The sequence below is a fragment of the Globicephala melas genome, chromosome 11 (assembly GCF_963455315.2).
Source record: "Globicephala melas chromosome 11, mGloMel1.2, whole genome shotgun sequence".
Lineage (NCBI taxonomy): Eukaryota > Metazoa > Chordata > Mammalia > Artiodactyla > Delphinidae > Globicephala > Globicephala melas.
In genome coordinates this window covers 59,027,035-59,052,634 of record NC_083324.2, presented here as the reverse complement: position 1 = coordinate 59,052,634, position 25,600 = coordinate 59,027,035, and the positions used below count along the sequence as shown (strand labels likewise).

At 39.4% G+C, this 25,600-nt stretch overlaps 1 protein-coding gene and 1 pseudogene across 5 annotated transcripts in view; both read left to right on the top strand.

The window, feature by feature from the left end:
* The window catches only part of PRIM2 (DNA primase subunit 2), a 278,641-nt gene that overhangs the window by 165,940 nt on the left and 87,101 nt on the right, over positions 1-25,600 (top strand). For all 5 annotated transcript variants that reach the window (XM_030840966.3, XM_030840968.2, XM_030840967.2 and 2 more), the window contains 2 exons: positions 16,218-16,290; positions 18,929-19,114. In XM_030840966.3, the coding sequence (XP_030696826.1) occupies positions 16,218-16,290; positions 18,929-19,114 (259 nt within the window). The remainder of the gene's footprint in view (positions 1-16,217; positions 16,291-18,928; positions 19,115-25,600) is intronic.
* LOC115844141 (small ribosomal subunit protein eS7-like) lies at positions 8,502-9,109 on the top strand (annotated as a pseudogene).

The window sequence follows — 25,600 nt, the reverse complement described above, 5'->3', positions numbered from 1 at the left end:
TTATAGAAATGTATTAGACTACCAAGGGTGTTTATGTTAAAGATTGTTATTTATTTATTTGTTTTTGCGTTACGCGGGCCTCTCACTGTTGTGGCCTCTCCCATTGCGGAGCACAGGCTCCAGACGCGCAGGCTCAGTGGCCATGGCTCACGGGCCCAGCCGCTCCGCGGCATGTGGGATCTTCCCGGACCGGGGCACGAACCCGTGTTCCCTGCATTGGCAGGCGGACTCTCAACCACTGCGCCACCAGGGAAGTCCTTTCCTTGTCTCTGGGAAGCCCAAGATTGTTATTTTTATTTATTGTATTATTTACAAATGCTAGGTGTAAATAGGTGAGACTGCAGAAGAAAACTTGTAGCCCACAATCTACATGTGATTACTTGGATATGATTTTTTTTTCCTTAAAAATAATGCCTTTTCCCACAGTGTGTCTTCCTCCTTCACCTCTCCACCTCAAGATATGAAGTGAATATTGTTCTCATTTAATATTTTGCCAATAAATTTAATGATTTTCCAATTCTTTAATTAAAAATTAAAGAATTTCAAAACCATGTATTTGTTACACTATTTTTCCTAATTTTATTAGCATATTTCAACCTAAGAATAAAATAGAAATCAAGTAAAGATAAGAGAAGCTAGCAAAGAGAAGCATTACCTGTAGTAAATGAACTGTATCACATGGATTAACTTGTAATGCATCCTGAATTTCTAAGCAGATGTTTATATTGACCTTTATTTGGAAATCATTTAAAATAATGAAAGCATCTTCCTTCAGTTGGTATTTTTTTTCCTTCAGTTGGTATTATTACCAACAATTATTTTGTAATTTTTTTTTCCTAATGCAGTACATTTGGTTGATATGTACACATTTCTGTTCATTCCTCCGAAGAATATGCTGACACAGATTTTATATCAGAAATGCAATCTCTGTAAGAAAGCTTTTCTCAATATCCATGGTGGTACAGTACCCAGCGTTTTCTTTTTGAATTACTTCTCATTTTGAAATCAGAAAATTGTTGGGCGTTCATGTGTTAGGAAAGGTTTGGTAGATCAGGATGCCCACCAGGTGAGGGCTGAAGTGAGAGCCTCATTAACGTGGTCCACGGGCTCCAGCTGTTTGTCAGCTTTTCCTCATCACCTGTTTCTAAGCTCTGGCATTAACTTTAGATTTATTTCCTTTTCTACATGCAGCAACATAAGCTTTTAGCTCAGTGATTATTGTGAAGGTGTTTCAGGTGTCTTGTAAGATTAATAAATTAGAAAGAATGTGTTCTTTCCCATTATTTATGGTCTTTGAGTTATTTCTTTTTTCACGTTTGTATTGAAAATGTTTATGCCTTTTTAGAGATGTACTTTGTCAAGAGTGAGCATTTTATTAAAATCCTCCCATTGTGTTAAGGGCACTATAATGGATAGTCTGTGTACAAAGATGCTAAGAGATGTGGTCCCTCAGCTCAAGATGTTTATATGCTAACAGGAAAAGAAGACCAATCTACACACACACACACACACACACACACACACGCACACACGTGCGCGCGGCTGTACTGAAATAGTTGCTGCAGCTTAATCAAGCAGAGGAAGGAGAGAGGTGTATGTGGCTTATGTTACAAATTTTATGTCATTTAATTTTTTTGATAAAATTTATAGTCACACTACATAAAATTTGGAAAAATAGAAGAAACGAATCCTGCTTCACTAATATAACCACTGCTAGGCTTTTGTTGTAATCTCTATATATTTTTATGTAATAATAATTTAAATGGTTAAACTTAAAAAATTTTTTTTCACTTAGTATGTCATACCCATGTAGTAAAGTAGAAGATTACTTTTCATGGTTCCATTTTTAAGTGACTTATAGTATTCAATTGAGGATAGATATATCTATCTTAACCATTCCCATTTTACTGGGTATTCAGGCTTTTTTTTGGTTGAATAAAGCTGTGAAGAACAATTACAGAGTGTTAGCATCTTCTTTGTGGCCAGGTGAGGTCCACTGGGGAGAAGATATGTTGTGATGACTGCATTAAGAGGGATTGCAGCAGAGATGTTTCCCAGGAGACAGAGATAGGACAGAGAGCAGCAGCAGCCTAGGTGGCTTATAGCTTTACAGGGACAAGAGAGGCGAGAAAGTAGCCACGTCCTTAGCAAGTGAACCAGTGACTTGAAGAAGACAGAATTCAGGATGCTGAATTTTAAACCTTATTGGTGTGTCTAGATTAGAAAATTTTGTTGTAGCCATAATAAATTACCACAAATTGAATGGATTAAAGCAGCACTCATTTTTATCATACAGTTCTGTAGGTCAGAAATCCCACATGGGCCTCCCACAGCTAAAATCAAGATGCCAGCAGGGCTGTGGCTGTTGCTGGAAGCTCTGGGGCAGAGTGTGCTGCTAAAGCTTATGCATGTTGCTGGCTGAGTGCAGTTCCTTGTGGCAGGACTGAGATCCCCATTTCCTGGCGGGCTGTCAGCCAGGGGCCCACATTCCTTCCTCTGCTTTCCCTGAGCCCCAGAGGCCTCTTTCTGGTCCTTGCGTGTGGTCCCCTCTCCGAGCCGGCAGCAGTGCATCAGTCCTTCTCATGTGTCAGAACTGACTTCTGCGACTGCATCTCTGCCCCCACCCTGAGAAAGCTTTCTGCTTTTACAGTCTCATGTAGTTACATTGCCCACATGTATACCCAGGATAATTGCCCCATCTCAAGGTCCTTAATCTTAATTTCATCTGCAGAGTCCTTTTTCCCACATAACCTAACATATTCATGAGTGAACATCTTTGGAAGACCATTGATCTGCCTATTAATGTGAGGGTTTTCTCTTGGGAGGTTGAAAACAGCTTTTAACATCACTTTGCATCAGTTTTACAAGTAAACCATCACTCTTAATTTATATACAATACTAAATTTCCCTGGGGTTTGTAGTTACGTCACTTTGTTAGCTTAACATGTTTTAAAGTTTAAAAAGGGTTAACAGTGATTTTTACAGAAATATAAAGTACTAATTTTCTTTTCAGTGATATAGAAAGAAGATAGGAGTCTTTCCTGTCTCTTCAACTGGCTATCTTGCCAAGGCAAATAGATACCTTTGTAAACAGTAGACTTTGTAATGAGGTTGTACGTAGTGGCTGTGACTTGTGGAGGTAAATACATGGTCACAAACCTTTATTCTAAGAGTTTGTTTTATTTATTATTAATTTAACACATATTAAGGGAACTACTTGGTGCCAGGCATGGTGTTAGGTTCTAGGGATACATGTTTATTTCTGCTCTTATAGGACTCAGTGTTGCTCAGAAAAGAGAGAATCTTAAAGTAATTATAGTAAATTATGATGGCTGTTAGCATAGTAGAGGTACCTGATTCTGTGGGGCACATAGCATTGTGGAAATCACAGTAGAGGGACATGATTCTGTGAGCACACAGCCTTGCATGTCACAGTGTTCTTGCAGCTTGTTCCCAAGTAGAAATGTCAGATTTCTGTTGGCCCTCTGACTCCAAGGTTTCTTAGGGATTTATGGATTGTGGATGCTGTCAGTCTTCCTGGAAAGCAAAGTTTATGATTGTTTATGTTTTTCAAGTAGTTTCATTGTCTGTAGTTTTAAAATTTCGTATTCTTCACTCTTTGGGTTTCTTTAAAATATTGATTGTCCTCTAGTTAAGTAATAAAGAAAATTAGTTATTTTACACTGTGTTAGGCATAAAGCACTAACAAGGTACAAAATGATGACTATGCTATGGACAATTTTCTTAAAAAGCCTGATAAAGCATTGTGGTAGTTACTGTAATATATTAGCAGTGAAAAAGTAATTTGTGTAGTGCTGTGCAGTAGAACTTTCTGTGGTGATGGAAGTGTTCTGTACCTGTGCCGTTCAGCCCAGCAGCCAGCAGCTGCTTATGGCTGTTGAGTGCTTGAAGTATGGCTAGTGTGACTGAAGAACACAGGTTGTAATTTTATTTTAATTAATTTAAATTTAAGTAGCCGGTTGTAGCTAATGGTTATTGGATTGGACAGCATACGGTTCTCTGTCATATTTGAAATACGTTTACATAGTCATATATTTTTTAAAGTATAGTAATGGTTTCTAGATTAATGGATTTGGAGTTCCAAGTCTGAGGTGGCTATGGACGTAGTTCTAAGGGCTTGCGGCCACTGAGGGGTCTGAGGTCCCTGAGCCGCAGCAGCCCTGTGCTTTCGGGTGTGGGCGTGCCCTCCTTGCCCCCCGAGCCGCCCACCTGTGCAGGTGTTGCAGGAGGTCTAGTGCTCACGCTGCCCAGCTGGTGAGCTGGGGTTCTGTCCTGGGTCTTTCTGAGCCACCTGGTGCCACTTGTGGAAATCTTGTGAGTCTAAATGTTTAGTGAACCTAAGAAGACCGCCTGGCAACCAGGCACGATTCACAGTAAAAACAAAACACTTGATAGATTGGGCTGCGGACAGACCGACAGCCCAGACTCACTTAGGATGTAGCGCCCTCTCAGTTGTTTGTAACTACTGTTTAGAAAGTAGTTCTAAAAAGATAACATTGATACAAAGGGAATAAAAAGCCCATTTTAATTGAGCTTCTGTGGTCCTTGGTGGACGGTGTACATACTGTCCACAGGAGGCCACTGGGGACCTTGGTCACATGATGTAACTGTGTCCTCTCAGCCTCACAAAAGGCTGCTTCTGGTCACTCAGCTCACACTCACCCCCAGGGCCTCTGTGCTGTCACCTGCTCTGTTTTCCTCACAGCAGCGTCACTGGCTGAAATGGTCATTTTTACGTGTTCATTTGTTTTTTTGGTGTGTGTTTGTCTGCAGTGTAAGCTCCATGAGAGCAAGGCATCCTTCCTTCTGTTTACCTCTCTCCCTGTTGCTGTAACAGGGACTGGACCTCAGGAAGACTCCTGAATGAGCCAGTGCTGGGAGAGAACACTTTTAGGTTTTAAAATTTTACCTCTCATTTAGGTTTTTTAAGCTACTAAATGTTGAGACTGGATGAGATGGTATAATAGTTTGGACAAAATGTTGGTGAATTTTCTGTCATTTGCAAGGAAAAGCTTTGGTAAAGAAACACTCTTTATACATTGTAGAAATTCAACACTGGTTTTGCCTTTTGTTTTGGGACTTGGGACTGTTTCTCCTGGAATCAGGAGCTAACCGAAGAGAGTCCTTTCTGTTTCTCTGTGTGACCTCAGAAGGATCCCCCTTCTTTCTCCCCAGTGACCTATCCAAATGTTGAAGACTGTATTTAAAAACAAAATAAAACCAAAGCTATTATGAACCTTGCTGTTTTGATCTATGAAACGAAGACCTTAACATGATGAGCCATTGTTAATGGCTGTGCAAGAGTGACAGAGTGTGTAGGAAAAGTGTGTGACGTGATCTCTGGATGTGACTTGTAATAATAATCCTCATTAGCTCTCCCCTTCTTCTCCCCTCCCTTCAAAACCTCCATCAAACCCCCACCTTCGTGTCCCTGGTTCTCTCTATTATTAGGGAACAAGTGTGAGGGGGCATCGTCGGGTGCTGTAGACCTGTGATAGCGCATCTCAGAAGCATCCCGCCCTCTGTACATTGTGGGGAAATGAGACGATGACCATCAGTTTAACGTCTTAGTTCTCCTGTGTGTTAGAACTTTATTTCACGCCCACCCTGCCCTCAACGCCCTCAACTTTTCAGTACCAATCTCTCAGGCAGATTTCTTTATTGTAATCATTTGACTATCCTGGGTCAAAGTCAAGTCAAAACAGCCTCTACTTAGGGGTCATTATACTCCCAGAATATGCTAAGAATGTAAAAGGAGTATAAAATACATACTCATGGGGCTTCCCTGGTGGCACAGTGGTTGAGAGTCCGCCTGCTGATGCAGGGGACACGGGTTCGTGCCCCGGTCCGGGAAGATCCCACATGCCGCAGAGCGGCTGGGCCCATGAGCCATGGCCGCTGGGCCTGCGCATCCGGAGCCTGTGCTCCGCAAGGGGAGAGGCCACAACAGTGAGAGGCCTGTGTACAGCAAACAAAACAAAACAAACAAACAAAAAACGTACTCATGAAAATAGAGATCTTTGTTGGGGGCTTTAAGTGTGTATGGTGCAAACATCTATGTAGCACTGTAGTGTGACTATCTTATAGGGATGTATGTGTATATTTTACGTTTTAAATCAATTTTATTGAGGTATAATTTACATACAATGAAATGCACTCATTTTAAGGGTGCAATTCCATGATTTTTGACAATTGTGAGGTACAGATATTTTTTATAGAAAAATGAGGTGCAACTTTCAACTCTCTTGCAGTTCATTGGACTGTTGCAGCTTAGAAATGGGAATAAATAGAAAAATATGGACCATATGGGAAAAGATGAGGCCAACCTCAAACAAAGAAGAGTAGTGATTGTGCTGTTTGTAGTTCTCACCTGATGTGGAAACCCATATGAACTTGTTTTTTTTATTGTGTATGTGCACCTCTTGAAATCATACAGCTTCTCTCAGTTGTAGGGAAATATAGATCATTATCCTACGTATCGTCTGATGGTAGTTTTTCGGAGAGAATTTTTTTTTACGTAAAATTCATGCTTGTGGAAAAATAATTTACATTCAGTTTATAACAGAATTTTATTGATTGTGTTCTCATTTGGAGTAACTGCCGGGAAAATCCCTTGGGCTAACACAAGTGGGATACCATTTACTAGGGATTTAGCTGTAGAAAGAAATTCATTTCAATTTCAGTGGTGACAGCTATTGAGTGAATTTTCCTGTGATATCCTCACAGCAGGAAGTGATATATTGTAACTGTGGTTCCCTTGATTTCCTACACACTCAAGAAATCCAAACTGCAGGAATTGTGCTTTCTAAATGTCTGAATAGCCTAGCTTATGTGGTCAGAGTATTTTTTTTTTAACATCCAAAGTGGGTAAAATTGTGATTGTAAAAGTGGATATTACGGGTGATGTTCAAAACCTTTGTTTCCTGTTTTTGAAATTGTTTTTCCATTTGTGCTATGATTACACCTTACTTCATGTGAAAGGGTTGTATTGGGACTTGGTATACTTTTATAGAATGATGTAGGAAATTACAGTTCATTTTGAAAGATGTATTAGCTTACTTTTTAATTTAAACAAAGAAATATGTTTCCTTGATGCAGAGATCAGTTTTGATTACTCGTGATGCTTTCTTCACTGCTTTTTTATTTGATATCTGTTTTTAAAATATGATAAACTATAGCTGCCAGATAGAAAGGAGTAAATAGTGCTAACCTCTTTCAAGAGTACTGGGGAATAGTTGACGAAGAAAGGAAATGTGTTTTATGTGTTACTATTTTATGAACCTCAGAGGCTGTTTGTTGGTGGGGAGGGAGGGTGTAGAGGTGCTCCCTGAGGATGGGAGGCAGGTTCTGTCTGACCTAGCCCGGGGTCCTGCGGTCTTCCAGACTCATACCCCCCCACCCCCATCCCCGGCCCCCAGCACAGCTTCTTACAGATGAGAGGAGAATGGATTGTTGTGATTAAGTGTTGAGGTGAGTCACGAAGCCCCAAAGACTCCCAGACAAAAATGTGTCACACATACACACACCCTCTCCCGCAGTGATTCCAGTTACCTCCAAGCTAATCAGAATTCACGATTGCTTCCCTGATAGTGGAAATGGGAGGGTGTGGCTCAAGTTTGGAACCTTGATTCCCAAGCACAGTGTTATGAAAACAAGCATATTTACAGTTGACTTGAGGCATTCCTTCAGTGGCCCAATTGCAGCTTGTATTCCACTTATGACCAGCAGAGTCTGATCTTCACTTGGCAAATAGAAGTCAGGGTAGGTCAATTGGCATTTCTGCATGTGGACCTAGTCCTCAGGGGAAGCACTTGATTGCTTCGTGTCACTGTCCTCACTCTATGACAGTGCTGTCCAGAAGTATATGAGCACCACAAATATGAGCCACATGTGTAATTTTAAATTACTTCAGTGACATTAATTTTAGTAATATCTTATTTAACTCATATCCAGAATATCATTTCAACATGTAATCGATAGGAAAATTTATTAATGAAATGTTTTACATTAGTTTTTCATACCAAGTCTTTGAAATCCAGTGCAAATTTTACACTTATGGAACTTCTTAATTCTGACTAAGCTGCATTTCAAGTGCAGCTTAGTCACAGTTGGCTGGTGGCTACCATATTGGATATGCAGCTCTGCAAAGCTGGGTTCCATTGAAACCTGCAGTGTTTGAGTTTGAAGTTTTGCACTGGGGAAACTTTCTAAGAGTGTAGCTGTAGATAAAACCTTCCAGATCATCAGGTTTTTCAAGGACATCTAAATTCTACTTTAAGATTAAATATTTCATCTGATGGTATAAAGAAGATAGGAAAGAAATACATTTTTTTCCTGATATTCAAGGGAAGAAAGTGGTGAATGTTAAAGAGTAGAGAGAAACAACAACCAAAACGTCCACATGTGACAAATTGAGGCCTGGATGATAATGATGATTACAATTTGAGTGAAGTATTGGCCGCATTGGCAAGATCCAGGCCATGTTTAGTTCCAGCGTGAAGATTGCCAAGCCCAGTGGTGTGAAGCCAGATGAGTTTGAGTTGGGCATCTCCCAGGTCCTTCTGAAGCTGGAGATGAACTTGTACCTCAAGGCCCAGCTGCGGGAGCTGAACATCATAACCACTGAGGAAATTGAAGTTGGTGGTGGTCGGAAAGCTATCATAATCTTGTTCCCATTCCTCAACTGAAATCTTTCCAGAAAAATCCAGGTCTGCTAGTGTGTGAGTTGGAGAAGAAGTTCAGCGGGAAGCACCTTGTCTTTATCACGCAGAGGAGAATTCTGCCTAAGCCAACTTGCAAAAGCCGTACAAAAAATAAGCAAAAGCATCCCAGGAGCTGCACTCTGACAGCAGTGCACGATGCCATCCTGGAGGACTTGGTTTTCCCAAGTGAGATTGTGGGCAAGAGAATCCGCGTGAAGCTGGTTGGCAGCCAACTCATAAAGGTTCATTTGGATAAAGCACAGCAGAACAATGTGGAACACAAGGTTGGAACATTTTCTGGTGTCTATAAGAAGCTCACGGGCAAGGATATTAATTTTGAATTCCCAGAGTTTCAGTTGTAAACAAAAATGACTAAATAAAATATTATTCACAATTAAAAAAAACAATTTGAGTGAAAAATCGTGTGGTAAACTCTTATAGACATCTCATTTGATCCTCACGGCAGTCCTCAGAGGGGGTACTTTCGTGACCCCTTTTGAGATCCCTGTTTCCCAGTGAGGAAACTGAAAGCAAAGTCACACAGTGAGTCTGATACCTGTGCTCCTCGTCAGTCTGCTTGGCTCACTCCCTTACTCTGCTGTACTCCCTGATTGCTTTGGGCAGATTGGACTTGGAAAAATTATGCAAATGAGGCAGAATTGCAGCTAAATCCTAAAATGTTGCAACTATTCCACTACTCCTTATTCCCTCCCTCAAGTTGCGTCACTAATCGGAAAACGGGAAAATGATTGGAGAGGTGTCACCCATTTTGCCAGCTGTGTCCTGTGGCATTTGTGTCTCAGCAGAGTTGTGATGGGCCGTCATGTGCTGAGATCAGGGCCACAGCAGGAAAGATTTTTTTCCTTAACCAGCTAATCTTGTCATGAGACCCACAAATCCACTTTCATATAATTTCTTTTTGTTTTCGCCTCTTATTTTCAGCACTCAAAAGCAACTCCCTGTTGAAATCTAAGTGCTCGTGTTGACATTGGTGGTGTATTGACCGAGGCTTATATTTCTGTTGTTTCTACAAAGACCAGGCATGGGTCTGCCTTTCACAGATCAGATGTGTGCAGATGTGTGTGTTTCTGATTTACCTCTTTATATATCCACTGCATTTCTATTGTGTAGATTTGATGTTTGTGTGGTAGTGTTTGAGAGAACTGGTTCTGTGTGGCTGTGACTGACTCTGCCTTCCTGTCTCTGTTATGCCTCAGCCCTCCTCCCACCCCCCTATCGAATTGTTTAATTGGATTGAAAATAGGATCATGTCAAATATGGTTATGTAAATATGTGTTATGGATATTTTTGAAAGTGTCTTCTCCTTTCAACTCTTAATTTGTTGAAACTGTTGGTTTTACAATTTTCTGTTTACTGTGATTTTTAGCCTTATTGGAAAACTAACTCTGCTTACATCTTACTGTTTAATGAGCAAGACAATGTGGGAGGAAAAAGTTCCTCAGATGTGACTGAGTTTTAATTAAGTTGCATGTAGGCTTACTGAACAAATGCAACAGTAGGAAGATGTTTTTATATATTTTGTGTACCATTAGTTCTCTTATAGTAGATTGGATAACTTAGGACCATCACCTCAAGACAAAACAGAACAAAATAACCAAGGACAAACACTGAATTACTTCTGTGTTTGCAAAATTCAGTTTTCTTAGAAAATACTATTATGCACAGGTTTAGGTTTTTAAAGGTTTTAAACTTGACAAAACCTCAAGTTTTTATTAAAGTCATGATTTAGCACTATGTTATTGCAAAAGGAGGTAGAATTGGCTCTTTATTTTAACGGTTTTTGTTCAGAGACCTGCGTTTCAGGATCTACCTGCCCAGTTTCAGCTCTTTTTCTCCCTTGCCTCTGCAAGGGGTGGCTCTTTTGCCACCTAACCCAACATCTTCATCTATAAACTGTGAAATTTCCTTGGCTTTGCTTGTGTCTTTCTGCCTGTCCATCTGATATGTGCTAACCCTCTAGATGTTGAGAAAAACAGACTTTTTTATTATCCCCAAATGTCACCTCCTTATCACATGCTTACTTTTAACAACCCTCCAACAACCCTAATAAACTCATGTCATATACTTTTCTGAACCGGATCAAAATTTAAAAATGTTTTAATACATATAAAGTTGTTCAACTATGAATGGTAAAAACACTAAAACAACCACGCCTGTGACTTTTCAGTTATTCCTTGACTGTGGTCTCCTGCTCTTCCCCTCTGCCACCCAGGCCCGCCTTCTCCCTGATGGTCAACCTCCTCTCCTTCGGCCTTGAGCTGGTCCTGCTGACTTGGCAGGCGTCTGCTCAGCTTGGGCACTGTGCTCAGTCATCTCAGCAGTGTTCTCACGACACTCAGAATCCTGGATGCTGTCCCTGGGCAGCTCCCTCTGAGGTGCCCTTTCTGGGCTGCATGTGGTTTGTCCTCCTCCCCCTGCTCTGAGAAGGGCCTGTTCTCTGCGGCCTTGTTGGGGCTCTCATCACCTCATCACGTCGTACTGTTTGGGTCATCTTTGGGTCCGTCACTACTTTGTGACTCTTCCTTGGTCACAGAAGTGCTTGATGAGGGATTGAGGAGCTGTACAGAGACCCTTGAAAGCTTTTTTTAAAAAGGTAGTTAGAAAAGGACAACAACTGGGATGTAGAAAAAGTCTCTTATAGAGAGCCTGACAATCTAATGGTATTTAAAAAAGTAAGGTTTGTCCTGGGTTTTCTGCATTTCTCTAGTTCTGTTTGGGGAGTGAAGGTGTTTGTGTTGCTTGTACAGTGCTGTGTAATTGCTACATTTTAGCAAACACACACTGTCGCCTTTCACCACAGACAGTGTTCTAATATAACTCAGTATTCATGGACCCACATCTTTATTGTTTTCACCACTTTTCTGGCTTTTTGGTGACTTGAGAAAAATGATACCATTTTACCTTCAGTGCCTTTCACCTGATACTCTAGCAAATAGAAGATAAATTAGCATACAGGATGGAAATAAATCACTATAGCTCCTAATCCCTTACTATCCACATTTATGGATGAATAATTAATGCATAGTTTGACTTATGCTTTTTCTTTTTTGTTTGTTTGTTTTTTTGCGGTACGCGGGCCTCTCACTGTTGTGGCCTCTCGCGTTGCACCGGACGCACAAGCTCAGCGGCCATGGCTCACGGGCCCAGCTACTCCGCGGCATGTGGGATCTTCCCGGACCGGGGCAGGAACCTGTGTCCACTGCATCGGCAGGCGGACTCTCAACCTCTGTGCCACCAGGGAAGCCCTGCTTTTTCTTTTTTACTTGTGGCAAATTAGTGGCTAAACTGAGAATTAAATCAGATCTTGACTTTTTAAGAATCTCTGATGAATCAAAACTTCCTCTTTACCATTGTAAAGCAATTATACTCCAATAAAGATGTTAAAAAAAACAAAAAGAACATGGGCTTCCCTGGTGGCGCAGTGGTTGAGAGTCCGCCTGCCAATGCAGGGGACACGGGTTCGTGCCCCAGTCTGGGAAGATCCCACATGCCGCGGAGCGGCTGGGCCCGTGAGCCATGGCCACTGAGCCTGCGCGTCCGGAGCCTGTGCTCCGCAACGGGAGAGGCCACAACAGTGAGAGGCCCGCGTACCGCAAAAAAAAAAACCCAAAACTTCCTCTTTATATTTGGCAGGATAGTGATTAGTGACATGATTTGATTTTTGTGGCCCATTAAAATGTTTTTTGGTCCACTGTGTTGAAAAAAATGACATTTGTGTTACCTCTCAATTTATTCTCTTATGGAAGGTTAGAAGCAAGAAAGCTTTTATGCTGACTAAATCCCCTTTGTTAAAGCTGTACATCAGTGACAGCGAGTGTTTCTTAAAGCTGTGAGTATTTAAAATGAACTGAAAATAGTATTTTCTGCTGGGTTTGTGTGTGTGTATATCGAACCAATTAGAAATTGTTTTTACTGTTAAAAATTACAGTAAAATTTTTTTTAAAATTAAAAAAAGTTATAAAAAGTTTTTACTACTTTTTCTGTTTCCCTAGTACCATGATTAAGAATTGTTTGTTCATAAAGTTAACCAAGTTTTTAAAATCATGAAACTAAGACTATATTTTGACAGTTCATTATGTATGTTTTTGCTCATTAGTGTAGCAGCTGCATTCATTTGGAAGCTGTGTGATATGAAGCTGCCACTGGGTTCTGAGTGTGGTAGAAGGTGCCTTACCTGTCCTGGGGGCTGTTAGGAGTCTCATCTCGTAACATCCCTGTGCACTTCCAAGTAAAAGCCAAAGGTCCAGTCTCATAAGCTAATGTGAATTGTTATTAAGGATTTTTTTAAAAAATAAATTTATTTATTTATGTTTGGCTGCGTTGGGTCTTCGTTGCTTTCCCCAGCCTTTCTCTAGTTGCGGTGAGAGGGGGCTACTCTTTGTTGCGGTGCACGGGCTTCTCATTGTGGTGTATTCTCTTGTTGTGGAGCACGGGCTCTAGGTGCGCGGGCTGCAGTAGCTGTGGCTCGCGGGCTCTAGAACGCAAGCTTAGTAGTTGGGGCGCACGGGCTTAGTTGCTCTGTGGCATGTGGAATCTTCCCGGACCAGGGCTCAAACCCATGTCCCCTGCGTTGGCAGGCGGATTCTTAACCACTGCGCCAGCAGGGAAGCCCCAAGGATTTTTATTCTTTTATGGCAGCACTATTTGTTCCTTTTTCTTTTACCTTGATTGCCTTCCTTTATCCATCTATTGCCATTACTTTACTGAAGGTCTTTTCAAAAACTTCTCTTGCCCGGAATGTTGCAATATTCTTCCAACTGGTTTTCCATTTCCCAATCCCTCCCTTTCTAGTAATTTCTCTACACTGCTTTCTTTCTCGAGTATAAACCTGATTATGTGAATTCTTGTCCAAAATCTTTTTATGGTTCTTTCTGCCTGCAGATCATTGGATACACTGCTTCTCATGATTTGCCTTTCTTATATCTGAAAATCCTCCCCCTTGGCTTCATCTATCCATAACTGTTCGAGTATGTATTAAATAGCTGTGACGTAACAACTCCTTTAACCAATATATATGTTATGCTTTCTGATTCTGAATGAGTGGAAGAGGAATCTCATTCCCAATTCTTATGCTTCAATTCTTCATTTCTGTCACTTTTCTTCCAGGGTTCCACACTTGCCCTTACTGGGTTGGCTGGTGACCATCTTCTTGTCTATTTATAATAATTTTAGAAGTATGATGTCTGACAGTTTCCTTATATTCTCTCTGTAGTTATTTATACCCAGTAAATTCTTTGCATTTATCATTGCTACCATTCTCTTTCTTACTTTTTTTTCTTGGAATTTGGTCCCTTTGCATATTCTATTAAAACTTTGAGGAACAAGCATTTTATACTGGCATTCAGGCAAACATATGTGTCCTCTTTATACATCTTCTCTTTGTACTTTGTATACTGCATTAATCTGGGCTGAGAAAACTACTCAGTGACTATAATCATGTTTGTACATCATTTTACCATTTATACTGGACTTTTGTATTTGTTCATCTATTTGAGCTGAACGGTCCTGTTAGATGATCGTGATCAATTTATAGCCTAAAGCTTACAGGGGTCAATGGAGTGGGCTAGCATCTCCCAACTGGGGGATGACTCCTCTACAGGATCATGCTGCCTCCCTTCCCATCCTGTTTTATTTTGTTTTGTTTTGTATTCCTCTGTACTTACTGGTCAAGACTGCAGTTGCTCTGTGTACTGGAATATGCTTTACTGATTTTAATTAGCACTTCAAATTTATTAGTTCATTTGATCTCCCCAGGATTTCTGTTAGTTAGGCAGGCCTGGCCTTATTAATACCATTTTATAAATGAGAATGTGCAGATTACCAGTTTGCCAAACCAATGATTTAAAGAACAAAAACAAAAGCAAGTCTTCAGACTCATAGCTTATGCTGTTTTCATTGCCTTGTGTGTAAGACATATTGGAAAGTGAAATATGTTTTTATTTGGGGGGATTTCACTGAATTCTCTGGTTGTGTTCTATATTAAAATGTAAAATATTAAAATTAAATGGCAGCTGTTGGTTTAACTTAGCATGAGTTTTGTGTGGCATGGCACTACTATGATAAAGGGAATGGATAGAGTCCAGTGATATGCTGTCAGAAATTTGTTACTGGAGGGAGAAATAATACCAAAGGCAAGAAGATGTGTTTTAGGTGCAGGATCATTCTGTGTCACTCTCTGGCATTCTGCTTGTCCTGCTCTCAGAGTGATTCTCAGGCCATTCTTAGCCCATGGAGGGAGGACTGTCGGAAGGGGACATCTACACTTGTGACAGTCTCCTTGCCAGTGGCTGCAACGTCCCGAGATATCCAGTAGTTTTGCTTCATAATCCGTACCCATTGTTTAATCAATAACCTGATTGATTGTAGGAATAACAGCCTTTCTACAGAGCATCTTGAAGGGTGTATGTTATCCAGCAGCAAGAAGCTATAGTGCTGAGCAGGTAGAAAGTAGAGCATCCGGAATCCCTTGTTATTGTAATGATACTTTACTCCAGAACTTCCCTTTAGTTGTGGAGTCTGCATAAACCACAGTTTGACTATGGTTTTCTATGTAACCTTGCACCAGTTCTTCGCCGCATGATCCCTGAATGTCTGCATCTGAGTCATTGTTGATGGAGCTACGGGTGTGGAGTTGTGTCAAGGAGATGATAATGTACACAGGTGGAGGGCTTTAGGTAGTATGTGCCATGTTATATTTCCTAATTTCTAAATAATACAAGAGGAAAATGTATCACAGGGAAGAGAATGGCATGGTATAGTGAAGAAACAGGAAGTTGGGAGTCAAAAAGTTTGAGTTCCTGCTGCAGTGCTGACTTGCTGTCTCATCTAACAAGTTCCTCACTTCTCAAATGTAAAATAAACCTGCTCTGTTGGGGGTGTTGTGAGGATGTAATTAGAGGATATAGATAAGGACTCTTTGTATATGTAAAGTGCTGTTCATATGTTACTTATTTTAATGAATAGTGATTACCATATGTCCAGTCCTTTAACAAAAGGTATTTCAATTCTGACCTCCTGTTAACACTGCAGGGCAGGCACTGTCATCTCCATTTGACGGACAGGGATCCTGGGGTGTGGAGAGTCTAGGTGACTCACTCAAGGGCCTACTGAGTGATGACTCTGGATGTAAGCTCCCATTTATTCCTAGCTCTGCTGCCATGCTGTTTTATAAGGGGTCAGTGTGGGAGAGGTGTTAACTTTAACAACAACTTGCATATTGCTTCCAGGAAATGGAAATGGCACCCTGGATTAGGAATCGGGAGATCCAGATGAGCACTGCATTTCTGTATTAATTTTGGGAAAGTTACTTAAATGTATTCTATTAAATACCTTTAAAACACTTGGCTATGTTTTTCCTAAGGTATGTGTAAAATATCTTTGTGACTTTGTATCAGAATTTTAAAGATTTCCTTTGAAGTGATCAAAATATGTTTTACAAATCCTATTTTAATATTTTGTTCTTTTTATTTTTAGTCATTCGTACACTGGTCAAGACTACAGTACACAGGGAAATGTTGGGAAGGTTTCTTTAGATCAGATCGATTCGGTAAGCATCTCATCCTTTTAAACTTAAACCTTTGTCAGTGGAGGAAGCACAGATTTTCTTCAACCAAAGATTATTTTGTGGGTGGGGAGATGGGAGGGAATGTTATTTCATTGCTTGCCAATCATTTTTTAAAGAAATCCCATGTGCTATACATATGATTTTTTTTTTCATCATAGGAAAACCAAAATATCAGAAAATCATTTGTAGTCTGATAAAAACAGAATTTAATCAGTTTTCCAAAGGGGGAATTCTTTTTAAGTGATGACAACTAAATAGTGTTTATTGTTTATATTTAAATACCATATACATATAGTAAAGGAGAAATGTAAAATACTAAGTATATCCATTTGCTGGGGCTGTTGTAACAAAATACCACAGTCTGCGTGCCTTAAACAACAGAAGCTTATTTTCTCACAGTTCTGGAGGCGAGCATTCCATGATGAAGGTATCAGCAAGTTTGGTTTCTCCTGAGGCCTCTCTCCTTGGCTTCTAGGTGGCTGCTCATCCCCGTGTCTCTTCCTCTGCTTAGAAGGACCCCAGTCACCTTGGACCAGGGCCCCACTCCCATGAGCTCATTTAACCTTGATTACCTCCTTACAGGTCCCAGCTCTAAATACAGCCACATTCTGAGGTCGTGGGTTTAGGACTTGGCATGTAAATTTGAGGAGGATACAAAATGTATTCCATGACACTAAGGGTAGGCTCCCATCTTGTGTTGCCCCTAGATTAGTAGGCAGCTCATTTCAGCTTCACTTTGTGGCTCCATAGGGGAATGAAAGTGTGCACACGTTACCATACTTTTACTTTATAGAATTTCTCTTTAAGACATTGTAGAATTTCTGCATTACCCAAAAAAGGGAAACTGAGTCAGCCATAATTAATCTTTGTTTAGACAATTACCCAGTTACTTAAAATAAATTAAAAATACACAGGTGAGGTTTTAATGCTTGGAAACAAGAGTTATGATGGTGAGTAGGGGGAGACCCTGAGCTTTTGGAGTCTGGAATAAATAGGTCATCTTCCTATGAAAAATTATAATCAAGTAGAAGTTGTTACTGTGAAAGATGAAGAGGCTGCCTGGTCAGTCAAGGGAGCAAAGTGAGACCTGCCCCTGCTCACGGGCAAAGTTGAACCTGCTGAGGAGCCCGTGAGAGGTGGGAGTTAAGTCTCAGGAGGATGCTTGAGGAGGTCAGGGAGAACGCATTTGAGACCATAGATGAAAAAGGTTTCCTTTTAAATAAATAAATAAATAAATAAATGTATGTATGTATGTATGGCTGCATTGGGGTTAGTTGCTGCGGTGAGCAGGGGCTACTCTGTTGCGGTGCGCGGGCTTCTCATTGCGGTTGCTTCTCTTGTTGCGGAGCACAGGCTCTAGGCTTGCGGACTCAATAGTTGTGGCATGCGGGCTCAGCAGATGTGGCTCGCAGGCTCTAGAGCGCAGGCTCATTAGTTGTGGTGCATGGGCTTAGTTGCTTTGTGGCATGTGGGATCTTCCCGGACCAGGGCTCGAACCCATACCCCCTGCCTTGGCAGGTGGATTCTTAACCACTGCGCCACCAGGGAAGTCCAAAAAAGGTTTTCTTTTAATTGTTAATTTCTTTAACACATTTATTTGAATTCACATTTTGAGAACCATTTCTCTTATTTTTATGTTTTACTTTGTATTGGGGTTATTTTAAAAGTTCATCTGTGATTCACCAATTGTACTTTTGAACATTTATCCCAGGAAAATGAAATCTTAGGTTTACATGAAAACCTGTATACTCATTTGTTTAAAATAGCCCCAAACTGGATACAACCCAAATATCGTTCAACGAGTGAATGGTTAGACAAATGGTGTTATGTCCACACCATGGACTATTGCTCAGCAATTAAACAAAACGAGATATTGATACCTGCAACAACTTAGATGAATTTTGTGGGAATGCTGAGTAAAACGCCACTCTCAAAACGTTAAACTATATGATTCCATTTGTCTAACACTCTTGAAATGACAAAATTATGGAGACAGAGAACAATTAGTGGTTGCCAAGGGTTAGGGAATGGCGGGGGGAGGGTACAGAAGATGGGGGTTATAAAATGGAAACATGAGGGATCCTTGTGGTGGGGGATGCATGAACCTACACATGTGAAAAAATTACATAAAATTATATACACATGTACACAGAAATGAACACGTGAGTGTAACTGAGAAAGTCTAAGACTAGTGTATATCAGTGTCAGTATCTTGGTTGTGATAATATACTACAGATTTGCAGGATATTACCTTTGGGGGATACCAGGTACATGACATCTCTTTGTATTATTTCTTACAACTGCATAGGAATCTACAGTTATCTCAAAAGAAAACGTTTAAAAATTATAAAAAGAAAAGAAATAGGTGAAATAAATTTTAATAATATGTTTTATTCAATGCATTATATCTAAACTATTATCATTTTGACATGTAATCAATATTAAAATATTAATAAGAAAAAGAATTAATGTGTAATCACAGCGAGACAGTAATAACTTCCTTACGGTTTTTTGATTTTATTCCAATTAAACTGAATTTACGATTTGCAAATTAGATTGAGTTTTGCAACAAATATTGTGGGGGACCTGATAAATAACAAAATATTCTTTTTTCTTGTAGCTTTCTACCAAATCCTTCCCACCTTGCATGCGTCAGCTACATAAAGCCCTGCGGGAAAATCACCATCTTCGTCATGGGGGCCGCATGCAGTACGGCCTCTTCCTGAAGGGCATTGGCCTAACCTTGGAACAGGCATTGCAGTTCTGGAAGCAGGAATTTATCAGAGGAAAGATGGATCCAGACAAGGTAATTTTGAAAAATCAGAGCAGAAACTGAAATTCTAATTTGGTCTGAAGACTAAAAGTTTTGTTTTTTGAATATGCCCCCAAATGTAGTTGAAAATTCTGTAAGTGTGTCTACAGTTTCATTTAGGTAAAAGAAACTCACGTATTAATCTAGTAGTTGCTCAACAAAAGATTGGGAAAGTGGATTCAGTTTAAAGGGTAAGATCGAAACAGCAATGTAGGATGTAAAATAATGCTTGAATGAAGAATCGTCTTCTTGGTAGGTAAACTGCCAGTAGTTGTAATAACTGAAATTGCGTCTGAGTTGTATTTCTGTAGGAATGTGTGTGTGTGTGTGTGTGTGTATGTAATATGTATAGACATATATACATACATGCACATGTAATGTTATTTTCAGAACCGAGAAATGTTGAGAACAAATACAGTGAAAACAGTTTAGAATGCATCCTGTTGTGTTATGTGGAATCTTTCACAAGGAATTTTTATTTATTTTTATAAATTTATTTATTTATATATTTATTTTTGGCTGCATTGGGTCTTCATTGCTACACACGGGCCCTCTCCAGTGGCGGTGAGCGGGGGCTACTCTTCGTTGTGGTGTGCGGGCTTCTCATGGTGGTGGCTTCTCCCATTGCAGAGCATGGGCTCTAGGTGTGCTGCCCTCAGTAGATGTGGCATACGGGCCCAGCAGTTGTGGCTCTCGGGCCCCAGAGTGCAGGCTCAGCAGCTGTGGCGCACAGGCCCAGCCACTCCACTGCACGCGGGATCCTCCCGGACCAGGGCCTGAACCCGCGTCCCCTGCGTTGGCAGGCAGATTCTCAACCACTGTGCCACCAGGGAAGCCCATCACAGGGAATTTTTAGATAGACGTTTATCACTGTAAACCTGAGAACTGCCTTTAAATCTGTTCTTACTTCTCAGATTCCCACTCCTATTCCTTATTTCTCTTAAGTAGAACTAGCTAATAATGTTATGGTTTCTCGTCCCTTCTATGGCTTAGCACTGTGGGATGAAGCACATTTTTTATTGTTTATTTCTTGTTTGTTTCTTCTTAGGAAAGGTAAACTATAGGACAAAGAATATTTACCAAGTAAATTTTATAATGACACTTTATTATGTCTTGTATCAGTTTGCTCAGGCTGCCATAACAAAATACCACAGACCGGGTGCCTTAGACAACAGAAATATATGTCCTCACAGCTCTGGAGGCTGGAAGTACACAATCCAGGTGTGGGAGGATTTGGTTTCTCCTGAAGCCTCTTTCCTGGCTTCCAGCAGTTGCCTTCTTGGCTGTGTCCTCACATGGCCTTTTCTCTGTGTGTCCACCTCTCTGGTTTTCCTTCCTCCTCTTAGAAGGACCCCAATCCTGTCGGATTAGAGTCCCACCATTATAACCTCATTTAACCTTCATTACCTCTTTAAATGCCCTATCTCCAAATACAGTCACATTGGGAGTTAGGGCCTCAACAGATGAATTTTAGGACACAGTTCAGTCCGTAACACGTCTCTAGCTTTATACTTTTTTAAAAAGTTCAGCCTCTTTTATAATATATTATAAAAAGCTCTTGCAGTTTTTACAGGTTTGTTTTAAAAACCGTTTTCATTGATAACTGTCCATAGAAGCTTAAATTTATCATTGAATAGAGTTTTCTTTAAACATGATTTTGGATAATGTTTATTAAATAGTAATAAATCAAATAATTCTGGATAATGTTATATTTTATTTTAAAGGTAACATATTCTGATTATAGGAAGTATGAAAAATACAGAAAATTTTCCCGTCATTGTCTCATTCATAAATAATTACTGTCAACATTTTAGCCTTTCTCTTTAGTCTAGATAGCTAGATATCATTGTTTTTTCCCATTAAAAAATTTGACATTCTATTGTGATCATTTTCCCAGGTTGTTGAATCATTTTTGAAAATATCATTTGTGTTAGTTGCATGACAACACATCATTTGAAAGTGATATAATTTGCTTAATCATTCCCCTATTATTGAACACTTGGTTGTGTCTATTTGACTTTGTCATAAATGTTATTGCAACCAATATCTTGAGCACATAAATCTGATTATAATTCAGATGTCCTCTGTATATGTTCACCAGGGAACCAGTTTACCTGGTGAAAAACTGTAGACGGTTTTGAAGTTTTGATGCATGCTATCATGCTATGAAATGACTGGAAAGGCTTTAAATTAGACTCTCATCAAGCTATGTGAGAACTTTGCTGTGTCACTGACATCATTATATGTTATTACTTGAAAATGTTTTTTGACCTTTTTATTAAGAATTTGATGTATTAAGTAGGTAGATGTGTTAGGGTTCTGCAGAGAAACAGAACCAATAGAATATATGTGTGTGTGTGTGTGTGTGTACATGTGTACAAAAAGAGATGTAGTGTATGGAATGGCCCGTGTGATTATGGAGGCTGAGTCACCAAACTCTGTGAGCAGCAGGCTGGAGACCCAGGAAGAAAGAGCAGTGTTTCAGTTTGAGTTTGAAGGCAGGAAAAAATCCATGTCTGTGCTCATGGCCCTCAGGCAGGAGGAAATAACCTCTTAGTCGCAGGAGGGTTGGCCTTTTTGTTCCATTCAGGACTGCAGAGGATTGGATGAGACACACCCGCCCTCAATGGGGGAGGCATCTGCTCTGCTCAGTCCAACAATTCAGATGTTAACCTTGTCTAGAAACACCCTCACAGACACACCTGAAATAACGTCTGACTGGAGTTCTGGGCACTCTGATGGTCAAAAAATTAACTGTCACAGTAGATAAGTATTTATGAGCTATGGTTTTGAACTGAAGAGAGAGAGAAGTTGAGGTAGCATTTTAGCTTGGTTTGTGCTGTAACTAAGCGGGGAAAAGAGGAGCGTGAGATATGGGAAAGCTTGATCTGGGTGCCAGGCCTTTGGCTTGTGCGTCTGTTCACTGACCGCCCTCTTTTGTGTGTATCTGGGATGGCCTCCTATCAATGTCATCAGTATTTCGTTATTTTTAAACCTATGTGTTTGAAAATTTTTTTCAAATGGGGTTTTTATTTTATAATGTAAAAGTAGTTTTTTTGAAATATTATTGTAAAAGAAAATCAATATTTTTTACCTTTCTAGATAATACATAACAGTCTATATTTTCATTAGCTTATTATTGATTACAGCAAATGTATTATTTTGACTAAAAGGTTTTAACATACACTTATGATTTACTGTCTGTTTAGTGTTCTGTTGTTACAGTCTGTTTTTGTAAATAAACATTCATATTTTTCTCAATTATATCTTCTTACGTATTTTTCCAATGAAATGTAATTTAGTATCCTTTTATGAAAATATTCTCTTCAACTTAATAATTGTACCTACTTGTTAAATGGTACATACCATTAAAAATACTCTTTAGAGGTGTAGAAAATTGATTTCTTAAAATACTATTTATAGAGAATGGTTATGGAGGATATTTTAGACATTTTTTGTAGTGCTCTAATTAAAAGACTTGATGTTGAACCCAGGAATGACTTGGCACATTCACTTCTGTTGAATAGCTTATTTCCTGACAGTGGAGGATATTTTTGAGGTGATTTAGTCATTGTCAACTGGACTTCTTCTTTACTGTGGTTTCCCAGATGACCATATGTCTGATTTCTTTCTCTTTACAGTCATGCCCTCATTGTAACTTATTTGAGATACATTGCTATGTGCATCTGAGTAAAACTTATGGGTACCTTGCCATTTCTTTCGAGGCAGCAGGAAGCAGTCAGTACTTCCAGCACTTTTGAGCTGTAACTCTTCGCCCCAGCTACACTGCCTAGAACTGAACATTTCTTCTGCCTAACTCCTTTCCAGAAATTAAGCTTTGTTCCTTGTAAATTGACTGCCTGAGCAGTGACTGTCTCTTTCTCTCATCTTCCTTGCTTGGTTTGTTGCAGGCATTTATTTAGTTGTTTGTTTGTTTGTTTTAAAAAAAACTTTGAATACTTTTCTCTCTAAGGTTTTACTTAATGTTGGAGGGGAATTTGTTGTCTGTATTGTAAAATAATCTAAAACTGTATGTATTAGTTTTTGTAACTGTCATCCAGAGTGTATTAAAGTAGCATGTTCCTAGATACCCCTTATTAAGGATAAGCAATTTTCGTATTATAATCTACAAATTCTTGTTTTCTCTTATAGTCAGTTTTTGTGTGTGTGTGTGTGTGTTTGCAGAGGGGCTGCGATACACAGCTTGTGGGATGTGGGATCTTAGTTCCCCAACCAGGGATTGAATCTGGGCCCTTGGCAGTGAGAGTCCTAACCACTGGACCGCCAGGGAATTCCCTCTTATAGTCAGTTTTGAATAGTAATAATGCGATTGTGGAAGCAGCTGAAGGTTCTGATGCTCACTGTTAGTTATTGTTTGTTAGGAATTCGATGTACTAAGTCCCTCTGTGTATGTAAGAAGTAGCCATCTGTCTGTAAAATGCTTACTCAGAGTTGTTAGTTTGGAATGGTTATTTTTCTGTTCTTTTAAAACTATTTTCAGACTAGCGTACACATGCCAGTAGATGGTATTAATAACATGTAGAGGTGCTACCTTATATGGCTCCTAGTGACTTGCTACTAGGTTATGCTCTTATAATTTTGGGCACTTCTCATGTTTATTTATTTATTTATTGTTTATTATTTATTTATTGTTTATTTGTTTATCACCTGCAATATCTGCAATTAGCAGATATCTTGTCTATCTTGTTCACTGCTTCATGTTCAAGCACCTAGAACATACCTGACTCATAGGAGGAACTCAATAAATGTTTTTGAATGAAGTAATAAGTCCCCATAAAAGTAAATACACAGAAAACTAGAAAACTTGGTCCATTTTCCCCAAATTCCTTCACATAAATTAGAGCATAGTACTATACAGTGATTTGTTAATGTGCTGTTATTCCATTTGTAGTGAAGTTGAACTTGAATGAAACCAAGAATTTTAGTGTAACCTGAAATTTGCAATAGAAGTTATCGATTTATAGATTAAAAGGGACTTCTCATCATTGGCTTGCCCAGGAGTCCATGGCATAAAAAGGTTAAGAGCCCTTAAAGTTTATCATAGGAGAGGATAGGGCTTCTAGTTTATTGTCTGACACTTAGTTCGTTGTTCATTAATTGCAGTTTTCATTTTTTTCTGCTATATTAGGAATAAAATGACTATATTGATCTACCTTCATTGAATTTTGTACATGTCATCTTTATAACTTATCAAATTATAGTATTTATGTTTGCATGTGTGTCTTAAGAGTGGATTCTGAGTGACTTGAATGCAGGGACTGTGATTTTTCCATTTTGGGTCTCGAGGACTTAGCACAAGACCTGGCAGCTCTTAGATGTTTGCTGGACACATGGTCAGTTCTGCCAAATTTTTAAAAAGTGGTTTTCAGTATGAGAAAATAAATCCGTTTTGTTTCTTTTTAGATAGAGGTATATTTCTAACAAGTTATAAAATATTAATAGTCGTTTTAGTATTTTAGCCAAATTTGTTCTCCTCCATCTGTTTTTCTAAATCAGAATATAGGTTGGAAAAATACACAACTATATAAGAAGTGGTAACCAGTTATTACTACTCAATGTCCAGAAATACAGTATATACTCAGTTACTAATATTTAACTAATACATTAGTCAAGTTGTGATTAAAAATACAAAGAAGTGTGTGTGTGTGTGTGTGTGTGTGTGTGTCTAGACGAACGTACATATTCCATCTAATTTGTATCCATCACTCACCTGACTTGCACTGAGTGTTGACCATGGACGGGTGCTGTTCTAGACACACTGTAGTAAAAGACACAGCCATTATTTATGAGGACTTTACAGTCTTCTGGAAAAAAACAGATAAATACAAACATACAAATTCAGTAAGATAATTATGGGATAGAGGTGGTCATGGGATTCTATAGCAGAACAGAGGAGGGAGCTAGCTGACTGAGAGAAGAGTTGTGGAGTGTGTCAGTCAGGAGGTTATATTTGCCGGGTGAAGTTAGGGAGTTCTCCAGAGAAAGAAGGGAATTCCGTGTGGCGGGGGACCTTGGATGAGCGAGTGTAGCCCATCTTGTAGGTGGTGGGAACTGAACTGTGAAAGTGTACTTGTGGCAGAGATGATTCTGCAGATGTAGGCTTTTTTTTTCTTTAATGTAATTACTAAGAATAGAAGGATTAGTAGCCAGTAGGAAGTGGTCTTGCTAGATAAATGACTGCCAACTTGGACCAGCTATGTAGGGTCATTGATAACTGTAATTTTAAAGATACATAATTTAATATCTTTGAATATTCACTAAAATTGTATAATCAATCTGAGCTGCTATGAAAGTTTACTGACAGAAAGAAAATAGTATGGACAAGGTTTCCACTTACAATCCCACTTGGTTCAAATGAATTTGGCTTCTTTAAATATGGATTTTAGATTATATGGGCCAACATTGATTTTTTAAAAGCCTTTTGCTTTAAGATTTTAATCTATTTGGTAATAGGGTAAG